The sequence below is a fragment of the Schistocerca americana genome, chromosome 6, assembly GCF_021461395.2.
Source record: "Schistocerca americana isolate TAMUIC-IGC-003095 chromosome 6, iqSchAmer2.1, whole genome shotgun sequence".
Taxonomy (NCBI): domain Eukaryota; kingdom Metazoa; phylum Arthropoda; class Insecta; order Orthoptera; family Acrididae; genus Schistocerca; species Schistocerca americana.
The window spans coordinates 272069533-272087247 of NC_060124.1; the positions used below are offsets into that span (position 1 = coordinate 272069533).

General features: G+C 48.0%; 1 protein-coding gene across 1 annotated transcript in view; it reads left to right on the forward strand.

Annotated features, from left to right (window-relative positions):
- LOC124620087 (protein dachsous) overlaps positions 1–17715 on the forward strand; it is a 327560-nt gene that overhangs the window by 298132 nt on the left and 11713 nt on the right. The window contains exons 23-25 of the mRNA XM_047146756.1: positions 8677–8968; positions 11938–12063; positions 15718–16132. Coding sequence (XP_047002712.1) covers positions 8677–8968; positions 11938–12063; positions 15718–16132 — 833 coding nt within the window. The remainder of the gene's footprint in view (positions 1–8676; positions 8969–11937; positions 12064–15717; positions 16133–17715) is intronic.

A 17715-nucleotide genomic window follows, 5' to 3' on the forward strand; every position in this document is an offset into this window, starting at 1 on the left:
TGCCCCAAGTGGGCCGACCGCGGTCCGCCGCCATAAACCACACCGCAATTCGCCACGGCTTGCGCGCTCTAAATTAAAAGCAACACGAATTAACGGTTCTTTTCTCTCTTTCTCCCTCATTTAAGCTGAAAGGGCTCACAAATGTCTGCCGCAGTGTTTTACAGCCGCCTAAGCCGACCCAGTCACTTTTCTGCTGTCCCGTTCCAACACTTGGCGTCTTTTATTAATGCTTTTTTTGTCTTTTCTTTGTCCTGTGTATTCTTATACTTCTTTTTGTTGTCGTTCGTATAATTAGGAGTAAATCCACGAGAAAAATTAACTATTTTGCTTATCACGATGTAAAAAAGAGCCCGCAGTTCGCCAACTCTGTTTAACTAATCATCGTCGAGCTCTGCGTATTTTATGTGTGGAACTTTTATTCCTGTTTCAAGTATATTTCTTTATGCCCGTGTGCCCGTTATGTTTCAATAAAAACCTTACTCTTACGCATAGCATCCTTCATTGCAGTCGTTGTCAGAAACAGAGTTCAGTGTTTGATGTCAGTTCTGCTCAATTGCTAACTCGAGATCGACCAACTCCAATTACCAAATCGATGCGCACTCGGTCTTTTTGCAGCGATGTTCATGGTAATACCAGTGAGATTCTTTCCTAGGGATTCTTTCAGCGAGCAGTTCTACTCGAAATAATCCCCGCAAATGCTAATAAAAACTGAAAAATAGCCAATGATCATCTTCCTTCCCCACTTTTTTCCGCCCCAGATTGTGGTCCATCTTGAATGACCTCGATGTCCGCAAGATGTTAACTTTCCCATTTGACCCAGCGGAAACAAGCGGAGTTATTCCTATGACGATGGCACCCTTCAGAAGGTGCAAGATATTGATAATGCCAATGAAAATATCAGTGTACTCTGAAAAGCGAAGTCTGTTGTCTCCTGGTTTCACCTTTCCAGCCGTTTCATTGACACGTTTGTCTTTTTGTTTTATATCTTCTGCTAAAACACGGTTCGAAATCCACTTGCGAGTATCACTTCTTCTGTTGAAAGCAAACAGGTTCTCTCAGTTCTAAAGAATTTCCAGACTATCTCCTGTTGTATTCTAGGAATCGACCAAATTAACGTACCACATCTTTAACACATTAGCCGGCCGCTGTGACCGAGTGGTTCTAGGCGCCTCAGTCCAGAAACATGCGGCTGCTACGGTCGTAGGTTCGAATCCTGCCTCGGGCATGGATGTGTGTGATGTCCTTAGGTTAGGTAGGTTTAAGTAGTTCTAAGTGTAGGGAATTGATGACCTCAGATGTTATGTCCCATAGTGCTTAGAGCCATTTGAACCATTTTAATCCATTCTCCGGAAGCATTATGGTAGTATTTATTAATGGCTACCATCGTACGGCATAGTTTCACTATTTCTTTTAGTGGCATAGTGGTACAATGTGTATGCAGTGCCACATTAAATAGAGGAATCACCTCCAACAGCCGCGAGATGCTCTTGTGTTTGCCACTTCATGGTGTTCTCGTAGTTAGCTGCGGTGCGCTATACTGGGTTTTGTTGTGTAATTCTTCTGGGAAGTATCACTAGTGTGTATTCGCCACGTATTCAGTATCATGTGTCTTGTTAACTCGCGCGGCATATCTTCTTTACTACCATGCAAGTAGAAGAGATTTGTCTAAATCTTTTTCATAACCTAAAAACCATCGATTGTAACCTCTATTGCTCACTCGTAGGTTACTGAATTGATATATGCCGTGTTCAAGACTGCGGAACTCAAAAATGGATATCGAGTTTCCGTCTCATCTCCATAGATGATACTGATAGTGATGGCCATTATGAAGTCGAAAGGTGTCAAGTATCACAAATAGCTATGTGAAGACGAGGCCATCAACGACATGGCAGTTAGTTGCCACTTGGCAATGGCCGAAGAGTTGTCGGCGGACAGTTCGAAAGAATTTAACCGCTTCATGCAGCAGGAAACGTGAGAAGGCTGCATTAATTCATATCGAAATCAGATCATGCAGTCTTAAATACCATAACAAATGCTCTATTGTCCCTAATTCACTCGGTGGTGACACATACGGATATGCACAGCTCTGTGTTTGCATACCAGTAAATAAAAATAAAATCCTAGAATTCATTCCCTCGTCATAAATAATACACTCTTTTCACGAAGAACAGGAAGTATAAAATCCTTGCTCCAAAGAGCTAAATCTGTTTCGTGCTGACGGAAACTGGAAAGAAAGACCTACCGCGCAGTACTCTTTCTCTCGGAGAGCTTCGCCCTTTAAGACACAAGGCCTCATGAACGCCGCACCGAATATCAATTATTGTTTAAACCTTCTCAGTTCGCAGCGAGGGCTGGCTGCCGAAGGCAGACGTCTTGCGCCAACGTCCACAGGAGGTAGACTCGTTCGCCTCTGACATATTCTCTCTCTATGGCCACCACCTCGCCCATCAGCAGGTAGCCGACACAAAGGAAACTGCACGGTCAACACGGGGTATGGTAATTTCGTGGAACACGTCAGTCGGCTTCTACGTTGGAAGCAAATAATGTAATAGCTGGGCGTGGACTAGTTTCGGACGTGGCTGCCCAGCGTGGCGGAACATCCGTTCTGTGTCGGGAGTCACTTGCAGCGCGCTGTCGCCATTCAAGTGTAATTACCGGCTAAATTGATGGTACCATCCACTGGTATCGCCTTACGGATCGACGGGTTTGGACCAGTATGATGGAGTAGCGATATTAAACTGAGAAGCGAAAACTGGTTGTTAGGTGCGGACTGAACAATTAACTGATTACGAGCAGTGTCGAGAAGGAGATTAACGTTTCCGCCAGCAGCATTTATGACCAACAGCGAGACATTCGCAGGTATCCGATACGCCTCTCGCATTGACTACAAGTACTGTCAACGTAAGTGTCACTTCGTCAGACAGTTATTTCTGCAAATGATCACGGAATCGGTGTTGATTCTCTCTCTCAGATCGACAGTGAAATTAGCGCTCGCAGATAGCAGCCGAGGCTCCATTTGGGAAGGAGAAAGCATCTGGCGGAATGCTTCGGCGTTTCAATTCTGTGAAGCCAGCGAGGAGGTGCAGTGGTTAGCACACTTGACTCGCTTTCTGGAGGACGACATTCAAACCTGCCTCCGGCCGTCCAGATTTAGGTTTTCTGTGATTTCCCTAAATCGCTTCAGGCAAATGGCGGGTTGGTTCTTTTGAAAAGGCACGGCTGACTTCCTTCCCCATCTTTCCCTAATCCAATGAGACCGATGACCTCGCTATTCGGCCCCTCACCCCCCCCCCCCCCCCCAAATTAATCAACCAACCAACCATCCAATCAATTCTGTGAAAAAAATTACATCGTACAGTGTGCGTTTATGGGGCTGGTGAGCGAAGTAGACGATGTTGTCGTCTCAGTGCCCTCGTGGCGATTTCTAGTAAAGCCTTAGAAGCAACACAGCACTCGGCCTTGTCATACTACTACGACGAACTAAAATGCCTGTGACTCTGAAACCTGCTGCAAATTATGTATAGTTTGGTTGAATATAGCGTATTACTAGCTCGCTTTCGACCCAGATTGGGAATTATACCAATGTTTTACAAATAAGTCGTATAGGTAACTGTTCGGAATTTATCACACTTGCGTCAGGGAAATTACTTGGCTAGCCGCGTTTAGTCGAAATTCCGTTTGGATAAAACAAATAATGGAGTGCGCGGAGCATCGAGTGAATATTTTTTCTGCCTCCGCGTTGGCTACCTCGCTGCGTGGACTTATCATATCTGCAACTGGCATACGAGCAACAAGCGCCGACTGGCAACACGTAGTTCCCTGGCGGTATTCTCCAGATACTTGTGCTTCTGCCTACTTCACGAAAGGCTCCGCGGCGGACGCATCCGGAGGCAAAGTTGGCGGGCGACCTCGCCGAGAAGCGAACCGCGGTCACTGGCGAGGCTGGTTTCTCGCCTCTGGCGGCCACTCTCGCTTTCGTTTTTGGGCTCGCGGGGCACTTTGCATTGAATCGGCGGCGGCGGCGGCGGCGCGGGACCGCGGCAGGCGGACTCTGGCGCGCGCAGACGGCGACGCCGCTCCGAGGACGACGACGCCAGTTAATTAGGCGGGCTCAGCCGACGCCTCGCCACTGCCGCCCTTAATGCGCCACTCGCACTCTATGTAAATAATCTCCGGCGCGGTGACGTAGATTAATGTCTAGGCTCTTCTGCGGACCGAAGAGGTCACGCAGTTTGGTTGATTACGCCGCGCAACATCTCTACTCTGACAGTACGTCGTTAATTGTATCAACTATTACCTGAAGGCTGCAGTCCCTGCTGGATGTTTCTTCTTTGGGCCCTCAATTAGGAGCTGCCCCGAGGACTCAGCGCGGCTCTGTAAGACATAAAGCGTTTACTGTTCCTCTCGATACGTCCTTGCATTTCACGCTGAATACTATCAGAAAAGTTTGAACAACAAAACCTACTTTTTTGCTTCTAATTGTCGTTTCTGCCATATCCCTGAATACTGAACATTCCTCTTGGGACACCAGTATACAAAAATATACGTTCACATTACCTCGGTGTCAAAAAGATTCACTAAAGTCATCGTTGCATCAAACGCCTGTAAAATAGTTCTTATAAAATAGTTCCTTGGACTGAAGGAAATCGTAAAAAACATACTGTTTTTAACGTAAACTCTTGACGTGTCTGTTTACATAAGAAACAAACGGTAATCATTCTGTGATGTCAATGAAAATCGGGTAATAACACAAAATCCAAGCAAAGATACATACACGTTATATCTGCGCACACGGTTGTGAAGACATGACATGATAACGGTAACTGGAGATATTGTCACGTGGGTCTTCAAAATTTGTACACAACATTCAAGCATTACCTGCCTGCATTGTGGCTTTTATGCTGTGATCGATTACCCGTTGTCTTTGACATCGCAGTATGATTATTGTTGGACTTATCGTGTAAACAGACATCCGTTAATCCAGTATTCAGCTTCGGTAATAGAGTAGGGATTTCTATGAAGTGAGCAGTTGCATACACCAACTTTTTTAAAAATTGTAACGAAGTGCTACCAGCTTAGGTCACAACCACAAAAAACGGTTCTGTGCAACTGCTGGACTTCCTTTGTGGATGGTCAAGATGTAACTTTATCGCAATCTTGATAAAAGCACGGAGCCTTAATTCCCGTCGGATTTCGATAATCGCCCGAGGCAGCCGGACCCGGTGCCAACACCTCGGAGCTGATGTGATCCAACATTTTCTAGGAGACGTGACGTCAATCCTAGGTCTTCTATTTCGTCCATGAACTTGCGCGTGTGTTGGATGATGCTATCCTCGATCGATGGTTGGTTAAGCTCTTCATCTAGATCACGGATTCTTTCCCGCCTAAGCGCCTCAAGAATGAGTCGAAGACATCGATTTTGCAGAGTCCGGATGGTTTTCAAATTAGAGGGCCTGGCTGTCCCCCACGTGGAACAACCATATAAAATGACTGGGAAGGCTGTTGCCCTGTAAAGACGAAGTTTCGTATTGACGTTCATCTGCGAGCTGGCCAGTAGGGGGCGTAGTTTGCAGATGAGCCGTGAAATATTGATCCTCTTATCCTGTACATGCGGTTCGAAATGTAATTCATTGTCGAATGTGCTCCCAAGGTACTTGACGTGATTGCTCCAAGGGATTTCCTGATGGTGAAGAATCAGCTGTCTGTCAAATCCGGGCGGCGTCGAGTGAAGATCATCGCTCTCGTCCTGTCTGCATTGACAGTACCTGCATTTTCGTTGGCCCAGTGTTCTACAATGGCGAGATGACGTTTTAGGCGAGCGATGACCGCGTTGACCCTCCGGCTACTGGTCAGCAAGACGGTGTTGTCCGCGAATTGGGCAAGCACCACCCGAGGCAATAGCGGGATGTCATTGACACAGATGGCAAAGAGTAGTGGAGAAAAGACAGAACCTTCAGGGATGCCGTCTGTGAGAACCTTGTGGCTAGAGCGTTGCCCATCGATCTTCACTAGTATACGCCTATTGTGCCAAAAGCTGTCGATGATCTTACGGCCGTAGTCCGGGAGTAGTTGTAAGTTCGCCAGTTTAAGTGGTAACTGCAGAACAGGTATTTTGTCGCCTACATACATTGGCTCCTAGAGTCACGTGACAATGCTGCGGCGCAAGGTTTGTCCGTAACGGTTCTGCAGATTTAGAATGTCATTACCTAGCTAGTACAGACAGATCCCGTTCAAAGGTACCGTGGATTTTGTGTAAACACTTTATAATCATTTTAACGATTTGGTGTTTCGATATTTGGAATGAAATTGGCTGAAGTGCTTTTTTCCACGTTCATTTAATGGCACAAGCGTCCGTGAAGGTGTGCGGAGTGTCTAGACTCGCTACCCCCATCCTGCTGCTGCATGTTCCAATGAACCGAAGGCAGTTCTATATCCGTGCGTGGAACGGCACGCGATGTCGTACGAATGCTTACGATAGAAGCCGAAACGTTCCTCCACACGCGTGCCTCCGAGAGGTAAAGCACCTATGCACTTATGGTGCTCTCGCGCCGCACTGGCAAAGTGATTTCGAGAAGAAAGAAGGCGCAACACGGCAACTTGGTACAAAACATGCGCAAGTGTTTTAATTGAACAACATGAACTGAAGCCGTGGCTTTCTGGCATCAGAAATGAAGATTATGACAAAAGGGACAAATGCGTTAGGGCATTATACGAAATATGCCGCACGTTAGAAGACTGTTGCCGCAGAGAAAGGCATGCCATTTTGAGACATCGAAGGGAAATGGTACAGGCAGTGAGCCTGTTTACGTACCAGAAGTATAGGTTTTTACAGACCTCTGTTGACCAGTGTCCGTTAACTCCTCAGAAGTAATAATTGGCTGCTTCCAAAGTTTCTGTTGAACGTACTCTATTACGAATTGGCAGTTATCTTCGCTCAATTTCAATTTCGAAACGAATGTTCGTCTCTAAAAGTCTAAAAGAAGGTACTTTTCCGAAGAAATGTCAGACGTCCTCTCTCCTCTGTCTCTTCATCTACTTTTTTTTTCAGCGGTAATGGTTCATTTCGTGCTTTTCAATGCGAGTGTATACAGGGTGAAAATTAATAAAACCGACAAACCGCAGGGAGGGATTCCGGACTGGAAATGGAGGAGAAAAGGTCCGATAAACATGTGTCCGGAAAGGAATCGTTAGCACGGTAGATGACGCTGACAGATGAAAGTTCCTCTGACGACGTGTCGTGATCCTCGTGTGTTGCAGGCTGTGTGATTAACGCAGCCTACTGTAAGCACCACAATAGTCTGATACGCACATCGCGAAGAAGCCGAGCCGGCCGATGTGGCCGAGTGGTTCTAGGCGCTTCAGTCCGGAACCGCGCGACCGCTACGGTCGCAGGTTCGAATGCTGCCTCGGGCATGGATGTGTGTGATGTCCTTAGGTTAGTTAGGTTCAAGTAGTTCTAAGTTCTAGGGGACTGATGACCTCAGATGTTAAGTCCCATAGTGCTCAGAGCCATTTGAACCAGTTTTTGAAGGAGCCGAGATAGTGTTTTCCTACGGCCAAGCAGTTAGAAACGGTCGATAGTCAGCACGGCTAAATCAAAACAAGTCCCCTCACAGGCACCAACGGCACCACACAACATTTCAGGCCCTTTTCGGGCGTTTGTGTGCTCACGTTTCAGACAGACGAACGTGCAGGGAGACGGCGGACTGTGCGTGCGCCAGATTTGGGGGACACAGTTCTGAAGAATATTGAGACGAACCCTAGAACAAGCTCCAGGCAAGTGGCCCGCCAAAGTGGTGTACTCAAAAGTGCGGCAATTCGTGATGAGTCGCGTGAACGCGTGCATTGCATCGCAAGGAGACCACTTGGAACACCTGTTGTGAAGTGGATGCTAAGCAGCTCTGTACTGGGCTCCGGGACTATTTGTCGTCGCTGCACGCACACCGTCCATTTACGGACACGTGCTGATAGCACCTTTTTTTTCATCCGTTTCCAGTCAGGAATCAGTGCCTGCGGTTTTGTTTAAGTCCACTCTGTATAATGAATAGAAGGTAAGAATGAAGTAAGCAACGCCATGAAACCTTGCCCTCTGTGCACGCAGTCGTGATGTGCGACCGTTGCGGGCAGCCGCGCGTGTTAATACGACCGCTCCGGGACGGGGAGGTTTGCCGGTTCCGGATCGAATCCATCCGGCAGCTTAACGGCGAGGGGTCGGCGTGCAGGCCAGCCCCGATGTGGTTTTTCGGCCGTTTCTTCTCATCCCACTGTGTGAATACCGGACAGGTTACCGTGTTTCGCCTCAGATACACGCTTCGCCAGCATTTTCACAAATTTGGCAAGTAGAATTTACTCTGTATGGAGACAGACTGTGTGAATGGGGGAGGGGGGGGGGGGGTGATGACTTTAGCTTTTTGGTCTCCTTAACACTTGCTCGGCATCTAATGTGCGCTTTGTGGCGCTTCTAATCGAGCACGACTTTTCCCGTGCGCTCTAGCGCGCACTTTGTTGCTCGCTTTAAGTAAATGTAGATGGGTACTTAAACTTTGAAGAGGTATAGGCGAGGGCGCTTCGCGACAAATGTCACAACGCAGCTGTCGCTATTTTGCTATGGCTGCAGCTATTGTTTAGGGCTCTATGGAGGTACCGACGCAGATGACACGGGCTGCCCTGTTTCAGACGTGAGCGAGCCGTCGCGCGCGCTGCTGACGCTGAGCGCGACGGACGCGGACTCGGGGCAGAACGCGGCGGTGCGCTTCTCGCTGGCGGCGGCGGCGCGCGGCTTCTCGGTGGACGAGGCGCGCGGCACGCTGTACGCCAACGGCAGCGCGGCGCCCGCGGCGCCACACGTGACGCTCGTTGTGGCCGCCACCGACGCCGGCCGGCCGCCGCTGTCCGCCGTCGCCGCCGTGCGCGTCAGCATCTCGCGGGGCTCCGGCGGCGGCCCGCGCTTCGCCCAGGACGAGTATCGGTGAGTCGACGGCTGGAGCCGTGCTCTGGCGAGGTCTGTAAATACAACCCAGTGTGGGACATAATATTGTCTCTGTTGGTGTCTTCTGTCCGAAGACTGGTTTGCTGCGGCTCTCCACGCTAGTCCATCCTAACAAGGGAACCTCCCCATCGCACCCCCTTCAGATTTAGTTATAAGTTGGCACAAGGGATAGGCCTTGAAAAACTGAACACAGATCAATCGAGAAAACAGGAAGAAGTTGTGTGGAACTATGAAAAAATAAGCAAAATATACAAACTGAGTAGTCCATGCGCATCATAGGCAACATAAAGGACAATGTGAGCCAAGGAGCGCCGTGGTCCGGTGGTTAGCGTGAGCAGCTGCGGAGCGAGAGGTTCATGGTTCAAATCTTCCCTCGAGTGAAAAGTTTATTTTCTTCATTTTCGCAAAGTTATGATCTGTCCGTTCGTTCATAGACGTCTCTATTCACTGTAATAAGTTTAGTGTCTGTGTTTTGCGACCGCACCGCAAAACCGTGCGATTAGTAGACGAAAAGACGTGCCTCTCCAATGGGAACCTTGTTATTGAAGTCGCGAGCTATATTTGCTGGATTCATATTGCCCACGGAATACATCTCACGTATTTAATGCACTCTCGTCCAAACTGCCAGCCAGCCAGCCAGGGAGCCTCGTTAGCAGGAATACTCTCTCTTCCGTGCGCTGTAGTCGACTGACGTCGTGTGTAGCGTCCCCATTCTACGGCGCAGTTACCTCGCATCGGACGGACGCACAGGTCTGAAAATAAAAAACTAAAATTTTCACTCGAGGGAAGAGTTGAACCAAAAACCTCTCGTTCCGCTGCTGCTCACGCTAACCACGGGACCACAGCGCTCCATAGCTCACGTTATCCTTGATGTTGCCTATGTTGCGCATGGACTACTCAGTTTGTATATTTTGCTTATTTTTCATAGTTCCACACTTCTTCCTGTTTTCTCGATTGATCTGTGTTCAGTTTTTCAAGGCCTATGCACTGTGCCAACTTATAACTAAATCTGAGGGGGGTGCGATGGGGAGGTTCCCTTGTAAGCAAGACCTGTTTACCTGCGATTAGCTACTGCAACCCATGTTCATTTGAACATGTTTTTACTGTATTAACCTCTCCTTCTGCGTTTTTTACACCCACCCTCCCCTCACGTCCATCCGCTACTAAATTCGTGACTTCCTGATGTCTCACAATGTGTCCTATCAACCGATCATTTATTTTAACCGAGTTGTGCCACAACTCTATTCAGCACCCCTTCATTAGTTACTCCGTCCACTCGTCCAATCTTCAGCATTCTTGTCTAGCGCCACATGCGGTTGTGCACTCAGTTTACAAAGGGAATTGCTTACAAATCTCTCGTGGGACTGATTCTACACTATTGCTCAAGTGTGTCGGACCCGTCCCAGTAGGACTAACAGCGGATTTTGAACGTAATACAGAGAAGGGCAGCACGAATGGTCACACATTTGTTTCATCCGTCGGAAAGTCTCACAGAGATACTGGAGAAACTGAACTCCCGCACTCTTGAAGACAGACGTAAACTATCCCGAGAAAGTCTACTAACAAAGTGTCGAGAGCCGGCTTTAAACGATGACACTAGGAATACACTACAACCTCCTTCGTATCCCTCGCATAACAGTCGTGAGGGTTTCGTGCGTGAATGGAACGGGAAGAAACCCTAACAATTTGTACAATGGGACGTGCCCTTTGCTATCCACATCACGGTGCTTTACGGAGTATGGATGTAGATGTAAATTTCAAAGGCTTATATTCTCTTCTTGTCTGAACTGCACATAGTACGCGTTTCACATCCGTACAACGCTACACTCCCGGAAAATACGTTCAGTAAATGCGTACCTTACGAGCTATGAGCACTTCTTCACCTTCTCTACTGTAAAACGCATCTCTTCTGCGGAACAGGTGCTCATAGCTCCTAACGTATGCGTTTATGAGTACACGTCTACTAGGAACTTTTCTCTTGTTTTGGGTTGTACTACCACCTCTCAAAATATGAGAACCCAGAGCTTCTAGTACAAGAGAGTTGTTTCACAATATCTACGATGAAGACGTCCTCATACCTCTTAAGGTATGCAATTTAGAGCCCATCTTTACTACACTTTTTTGCTTCTAATGATCGTTCCTGTCATATCTCTGAATATCGACAATTCTTGCTGGGATACCTTCTATAAAGGAATCAAACGATACACGAGAATGTTTTGTATTTATGAAATGATACTTAGGTTTACATTCTCAACACTTTCAAGATTCCACTTCTACGTCTCCTGTTAAAATGCAGAGCTTACGAGAATTACCATCGGAAGTGTCTGTACAAGATATCTCCCTCCTTCCAACAAAAATAGCAACAACTGCTATGTGGACATGAAAGCTTTTTCGTTGTAGGACATGGTTTCCGAGACGTGCATGGAGGCATTCCGTCTGCCCTCCGAATTTTAACGTGTGAACTGTTCAGCTAATTGACGTTATCAAAAGTGGACATACTTGTCCTCAAGCGTTATACGCAATTCTTATTTGTAGAAAATACATTTATTGCTGTTTCATCATCTTAAGCTGACCGGTTTCGGACAGTGTCACCCATCTTCAGATCTCTTTAACTGTCTTCACATAAATGACGAATGGGCTCTAATCTTGTGTTTACAATATTACACGGCTGAAAACTTTTCTGTCCAGTTACAATTAAGTAGTCGTGTACATACCATTTTTCGAAGTTACAGAATTACTGACTTCAGAAACACACTTTAGAACGCTACTTCCGTCCCAGACTCATAGGTCCCCTCCAACAGCTATTTAGGAGGATTGGGGAAGACCATGTGAGCTTGTTGTGTTGCGTTCTGAGCGACTGTGCTAATAAGCAGCGGCTCAGTGCTTCGCCACCTGAAACGAATTTATTGAATGCGGGTGACGTGAGAGCGGTGTGTGCTTGTGCGCAGGGTCCACGTTCGGGAGGACGCGCCGGCCGGGACGACGGTGGCGCGGGTCGCCCCGCCAGAGGGCGCCTCCAGCGTCGTCTTCTCCATCGTCGACGGCGACGAGGACGGCGTCTTCCACGTCACCAGGTGAGCCGCGCCGCGCCTGCCGCCCCTAACTCTGTCTGCCTCCTCCGTACTGTGACTCACTACATGTATTCCTTTGCTCTGTGCACGCTTACTGCTCCACTACCGGACGGAACTATACGGTGAGTTACGCTCTGCTGCATTACGGCTCTAGCTGAGCGAGATTGTGTCCATACGTCTCCGCATGTACCGGGCAGGGGGGAGGGGAACATCGCGCGCGTGCGCCAGCGTAGCAGCATGTGTGTAGTCTGCCTGGAGTATGTGTGTGTGTGTGTGTGTGTGTGTGTGTGTATGTGCGCGCAAGTCTACATGCCTCTAGCGCCATTAGTAACAAGCCGCTGGCTGAACGTTTTTGCGAGTGCCGGCCATTGCATTCTCGAGTCGTTTGCTACACGCGGTAACTATGTGGGGCCGTTCTTGCGCAGAGCCGGCGAGCGACTGCTGTTTCTCACGCGCCTTCTCCGCCATAGTCCCCGCCTGCCTGCTTTCACTTTATGTACTCACAATGGTTACGCAGGTAGCACCTGGCGTAAATTTCACGCTTCCCACAGTAGTTACTTCGTCGGGGACGTCGTCTGAGACCCAAAAGATTGCGCCTGCAATTTGAAACCGGTACGTCCTTCCATTAAGCGAGAGCGTCGCTAGGGAATCCGCTGTTATGCTGGCGCACTATTCCGCTGGTGCAAATTGTAACATTGTTGCAGCCTTTTCTGCGTCTGATGGAGTGTAGGTAATGGACTGTTGTAGTTCTCGTGTGCATAGGAAAAACGCCGCTGCGCATCTTTTAGTTTGTTTCATCCGCAGTGTGTAGCAGAACCTGTTGCGTAGGCCACTTCTCTTCTTATGTCTCTAAACGCCGATGTCGGTTAACTCACTATGTGGCCGTATCTCTTACAAGTAAGGGTCCATGGCCTGATAGTGAGAATATGTTACCGATTTAGCAGGTTTGCAACTATCCCCTCGGAATCTTCAACTGTAGAATTTAATACAGACGCATCGGACGCTGTACGGTGAGCATTACTTACCACCCAATATTTACTCGTGTTGCAAGATACCAAAGAAGAAGAAATCACTTGCTTGGAAATATGTTTCGTCAACACTGAGGTTTGACAGACCAAATAGACATTCGAAGCGGCTCGTTTACTCTCAGACACGGTGAGAGAACGAATCATCGAAGTTTTTATACAGGGTTTACGCCAAGAGTTATTTATTTTATGTCCTTTAGCCATAGCTAGGTCATTATATACGTACACTCAAGAGCCAAAACAAGTTGTCGGTCCACCAAGCGATTCTGCTTGCCATTTATTCGAGAACTACTTGGCATTTTCCGGAAGGATAAGGCACCGGACGTCTTACGCACAGATCACGCAGATACGTAAATTGTGGGCCGGTGATTTGCATTAAGCAGGTTGCTCGCAATAATGTTCACGTAGTCCACGTGCCTCCGATTACTGCCACAGATCCCACGAAGCCCAGGCGAATATCACCATAGCAGAGTACTGTATCAATTGGCATGCGATCGTGGCGCAGTGTATGTTTCGAGCAACTGCTCAGCTGGACACGACCAGCGACTTGGTGTAACAAGAAATGTGACTGGTCCGACCACGCGACCCACGGTCCAATCTCGATGATTCAATGTGCACGGTATCGTAACTGACCGTATCGTTTCCTCAACCTGGGATCACGTAAGGGTCGTGCGTGTGCTGTGGAGCTCACGTTGAACGGTAAGCTCCGAAACACTTGTGCCTGCAGCAGCAGTGTACTCTGTCGTCGGACCTGCCACAGATGGCCGCGTATCCTGTTTTACAGAGCGCGCAGGTCTCCAGCTTCGTCATTCCGTGATAAGACTCGGACGACCTACAACTTGTCGCCTACTCGTGGTTTCAACGACGCTCAACCACTTTCCGTAGATGCTCACGACAGCACCAAGCGAAAAGCCCACCGGCTTCGCAGTTTCCGAGACGCTTGTTGCCAGGCACCAGTCCGTAACAATCTGCCCGTTGCCAAAGTCAGTAATGTCAGTACGGTCACTGCAATGATTACCCATTCGTCTCTGCTCAGCTCGTTCTTCCCTTACAGCGTCACGTGCCCACAACTTCACCAGGAGGCATTACATTCAATCTCGCGATGAGGAGTGATACCGTTGTTTATATAAAACGTCATCTTTCCTTTTCCAGAATCTGATAAATGAATGTTACTCTTCAAAACAGTCTTTTAGTTGTATCTTAATGTGACGTAACGTATTCCTTCGCCTGTTGTGATACGGTTGTGGAATTAACCAAACGAGTTGGTCCTTGATGAGACCTATTATCCTGTTACGGTCTTTAGTTGGTGTAGATCAGTTCGTGATAGCAAAATATAGGGGAAAGTATTACAACTTGTACAGAAACCAGACGGCAGTTATAAGAGTCGAGGGGTATGCAAGGGAAGCAGTGGTTAAGAAGGGAGTGAGACGGGGTTATAGCCTATCCCCAATGATATTCAATCTGTCCATAGAAAAAGCAATAAAAGAAACCGAAGAAAAGTTTGGAGTAGAAATTGAAGTTCAGGGAGAAGAAATACAAACTTTAACGTTTGCCAATGACTTTTTTTAGATGACTTATAATCCTGTCAAGACGGCAAAGGACTTGGAGAAGCAGTTGAACAGAATGCAAAGAGTGCCTTGAAAGGAAAATGTAAGAGGAACATCAACAAAAGGAAAAGAAGGATAATGGAATGGAGTCAAATTAAATCAGAGGATTCTAAGAGAATCAGATTAGGAAACGACACACTTGAAGTAGTAGGCGAGTTTTGCTATTTGGGCAGCAAAATAACTGATGACGGTCGAAGTAGAAAGGATAGACTGGTAGTGGCAAGAAAAGCGCTTCTGAAGAAATTTTTTAACATCGAATATAGATTTTTAGCGTTGGAAAGTCTTTTCTGAAGCTTTTTGTATGTAGTGTTGCCACGTACGGAAGTGAAACGTGGACGATAAACTGTTTAGACAAAAAGAGAACAGAAGCTTTGGAAATGTAGTGCTACAGAAGACTACTGAAGATTAGATAGGTCGTTCACGTATGTAATAAAGAGGTAATGAATAGAATTAGGGAGACAAAAACTTTGTGGCACAACTTGACCAAAACAAGGGATCAGTTGATAGGACACATTCTGAGACATTGAGGGGTCGCCAACTTAGTATTGGAGGGACGTGTGGGGGTAAAAATCGTCGAGGGAGGCCAAGAGACGATTGCAGTAAACAGATTCAGAAGGAAGTAGGTTGCAGTAGTTATTCGGAGACGAAGAGGCTTGCACAGGATAGAGTAGCATGGAGAGCCTCATCAAACCAGTCTTCGGACTGAAAACCACAACAACAACAACGACAGCATTAAAGTGGTTTCAACATTCGAAATATGGATTTCTTACTGGAATCCCGAAACACAAAATCGGGAGGTTTGTGTGAGACAAAAATGGAATTACGTCGATACACATTTTGGTCAGAGTCGATGAGGTTGTCATTAGGTATCACGATCGACTTTGCTCCAATAATCGATTGTGGAATTATATCACAGTCTGGAGTCTGGTTTCTGTACAATTTGTAGATAACCTTTCACTTGCTGTGGCAGCGCTCGTTAATTGTGCATTCGACGTGATCGTAACAATGTGTCTGGTGCGCTACAGTCCGAGCGGCGACGTGGTGCTGCTCAAGAGGCTGGACCGCGAGTCGGTCGACTCGTACTCGCTGCGCGTGGCGGCGGGAGAGCGCGGCGCGCCCTCCGAGAACGGCACGGAGGCGGGCGCGTCGGTGCTGGTGCTGGTGACGGTGGACGACGCCAACGACAACGCGCCCGCGTTCGGCGGCACGGACGCGCGCGGCGGCTACGAGGCGTCGGTGAGCGAGGCGGCGCCCGTGGGCCGGCCCGTGGTGCGCGTGCGCGCCGCCGACGCCGACCAGCCGGGCGGCCCCAACGCAGACCTCACGTTCGAGATCACGTCGGGCGACGACGCCGGCCTGTTCGCGCTGGACGCGCGCTCCGGCGAGGTCACCGTCCAGCGGCCGCTCGACTACGACGTCGGACCCGCCGTCTACAACCTGGTACGTCGCTGCCCGACTTACTCTTGCGCGTATTACCTCTCTGTCATACTCTGTCGCTGACATTCACGTCCCTTTCCATTTTGTTTACGAATATAAGAAGAGTAACTGTCGTAATTACCTTACACTGGCTATGTGAACAATGTCAGTCACGGCCACATTCCTTAAACTGACTCTGCCAGGGGTAAATTACGTCATACAAAGCCAAAAAGCAATTTTTTAAATCTCTTACACACATCTGTCCAGTTCGTGGCTCTGTGTTTCTTTTCCAAAGAAAACGAGGTCGTCGAACTTTCAAAAGACAGCTGGTTAACGGCGACGCTGCAGAAACCTCGTTAAGACTGGAGAAAGTTAAGTTCCCAGAGCCTAAGAGGAAAACGAGAAATTTCGTGCTACAAACAGCTTGATGCTTAATATAAAATCTCAAAGATTATTCCGAATACAGACGCCTGTTTGAATGTGTACGAGTCCACTGCATGGCCCTATCACCACGTAAAAAAGAATAAAATACCGAAGCTCACAACAGTTTCAGAAGTAGTTGTACATCCTTCTTCGTACGCAACTGATTGGCACTGAAGTGCTGTGATGATGATGATAGCAGAAGATATGGGTAAATAGAGAAACTGACAGGGCGGCACAATGTGTACTGAAGAGCCAAAGAAACTGGTACACCTGCCTAATATCGTGTAGGGGCCCCGCGAGCACACAGAAGTGCCGCAACACGACGTGGCATGGACTCGACTAATGTCTTAAGTAATGCTGGAGGGAACTGACACCATGAATCCTGCAGGGCTGTCCGTAAATCCGTAAGAGTTCGAGGGAGTGGAGATCTCTTCTGAATAGGACGTTGCAAGGCATCCCAGATACGCTCAATAATGTTCGTGACTGGGGAATTTGGTGGCCAGTGGAAGTGTTTAAACTCAGAAGAGTGTTCCTGGAGCCACTCTGTAGCAATTCTGCACGTGTGAGGTGTCGCATTGTCCTGCTGGAATTGCCCAAGTCCTTCGGAATGCACAATGGACACGAATGGATGCTGGTGATCAGACAGGATACTTACGAACTTGTCACCTGTCAGAGTCCTAGACGTATCAGGAGTCCCGTATCACTCAAACTGCACACGCCCCACACAGTTCAGAGCCTCCACCAGCTTGAACAGATCTCCTGCTGACATGCAGGGTCCATGGATTTATGAGGTTGTCTCCATACTTGTACACGTCCAGCCGCTAGATACGATTTGAAACGAGACTCATCCGAGCAGGCAACATGTTTCCAATTATCAACAGTCCAACGTCGGTGTTGACAGGCCCAGGCGAAGCGTAAAGCTTTGTGTCGTGCAGTCATCAAGGATACACGAGTAAGCCTTCAGCCTCGAAAGCCCGTATCGATGTTTCGTTGAATCGTCCGCACAATGACACTTGTTGATGGCCGAGCACTGAAATCTACAACAATTTAGGGAAGGGTTGCACATTTGTCTCGTTGAACGATTCTCTTCAGTCGTAGTTGTTCCCGTTCTTGCAGGATCTTTTTCCGGCCGCAGCGATGTGGGAGATTTGATGTTTTACCGGATTCCTGATATTCCCGGTAAA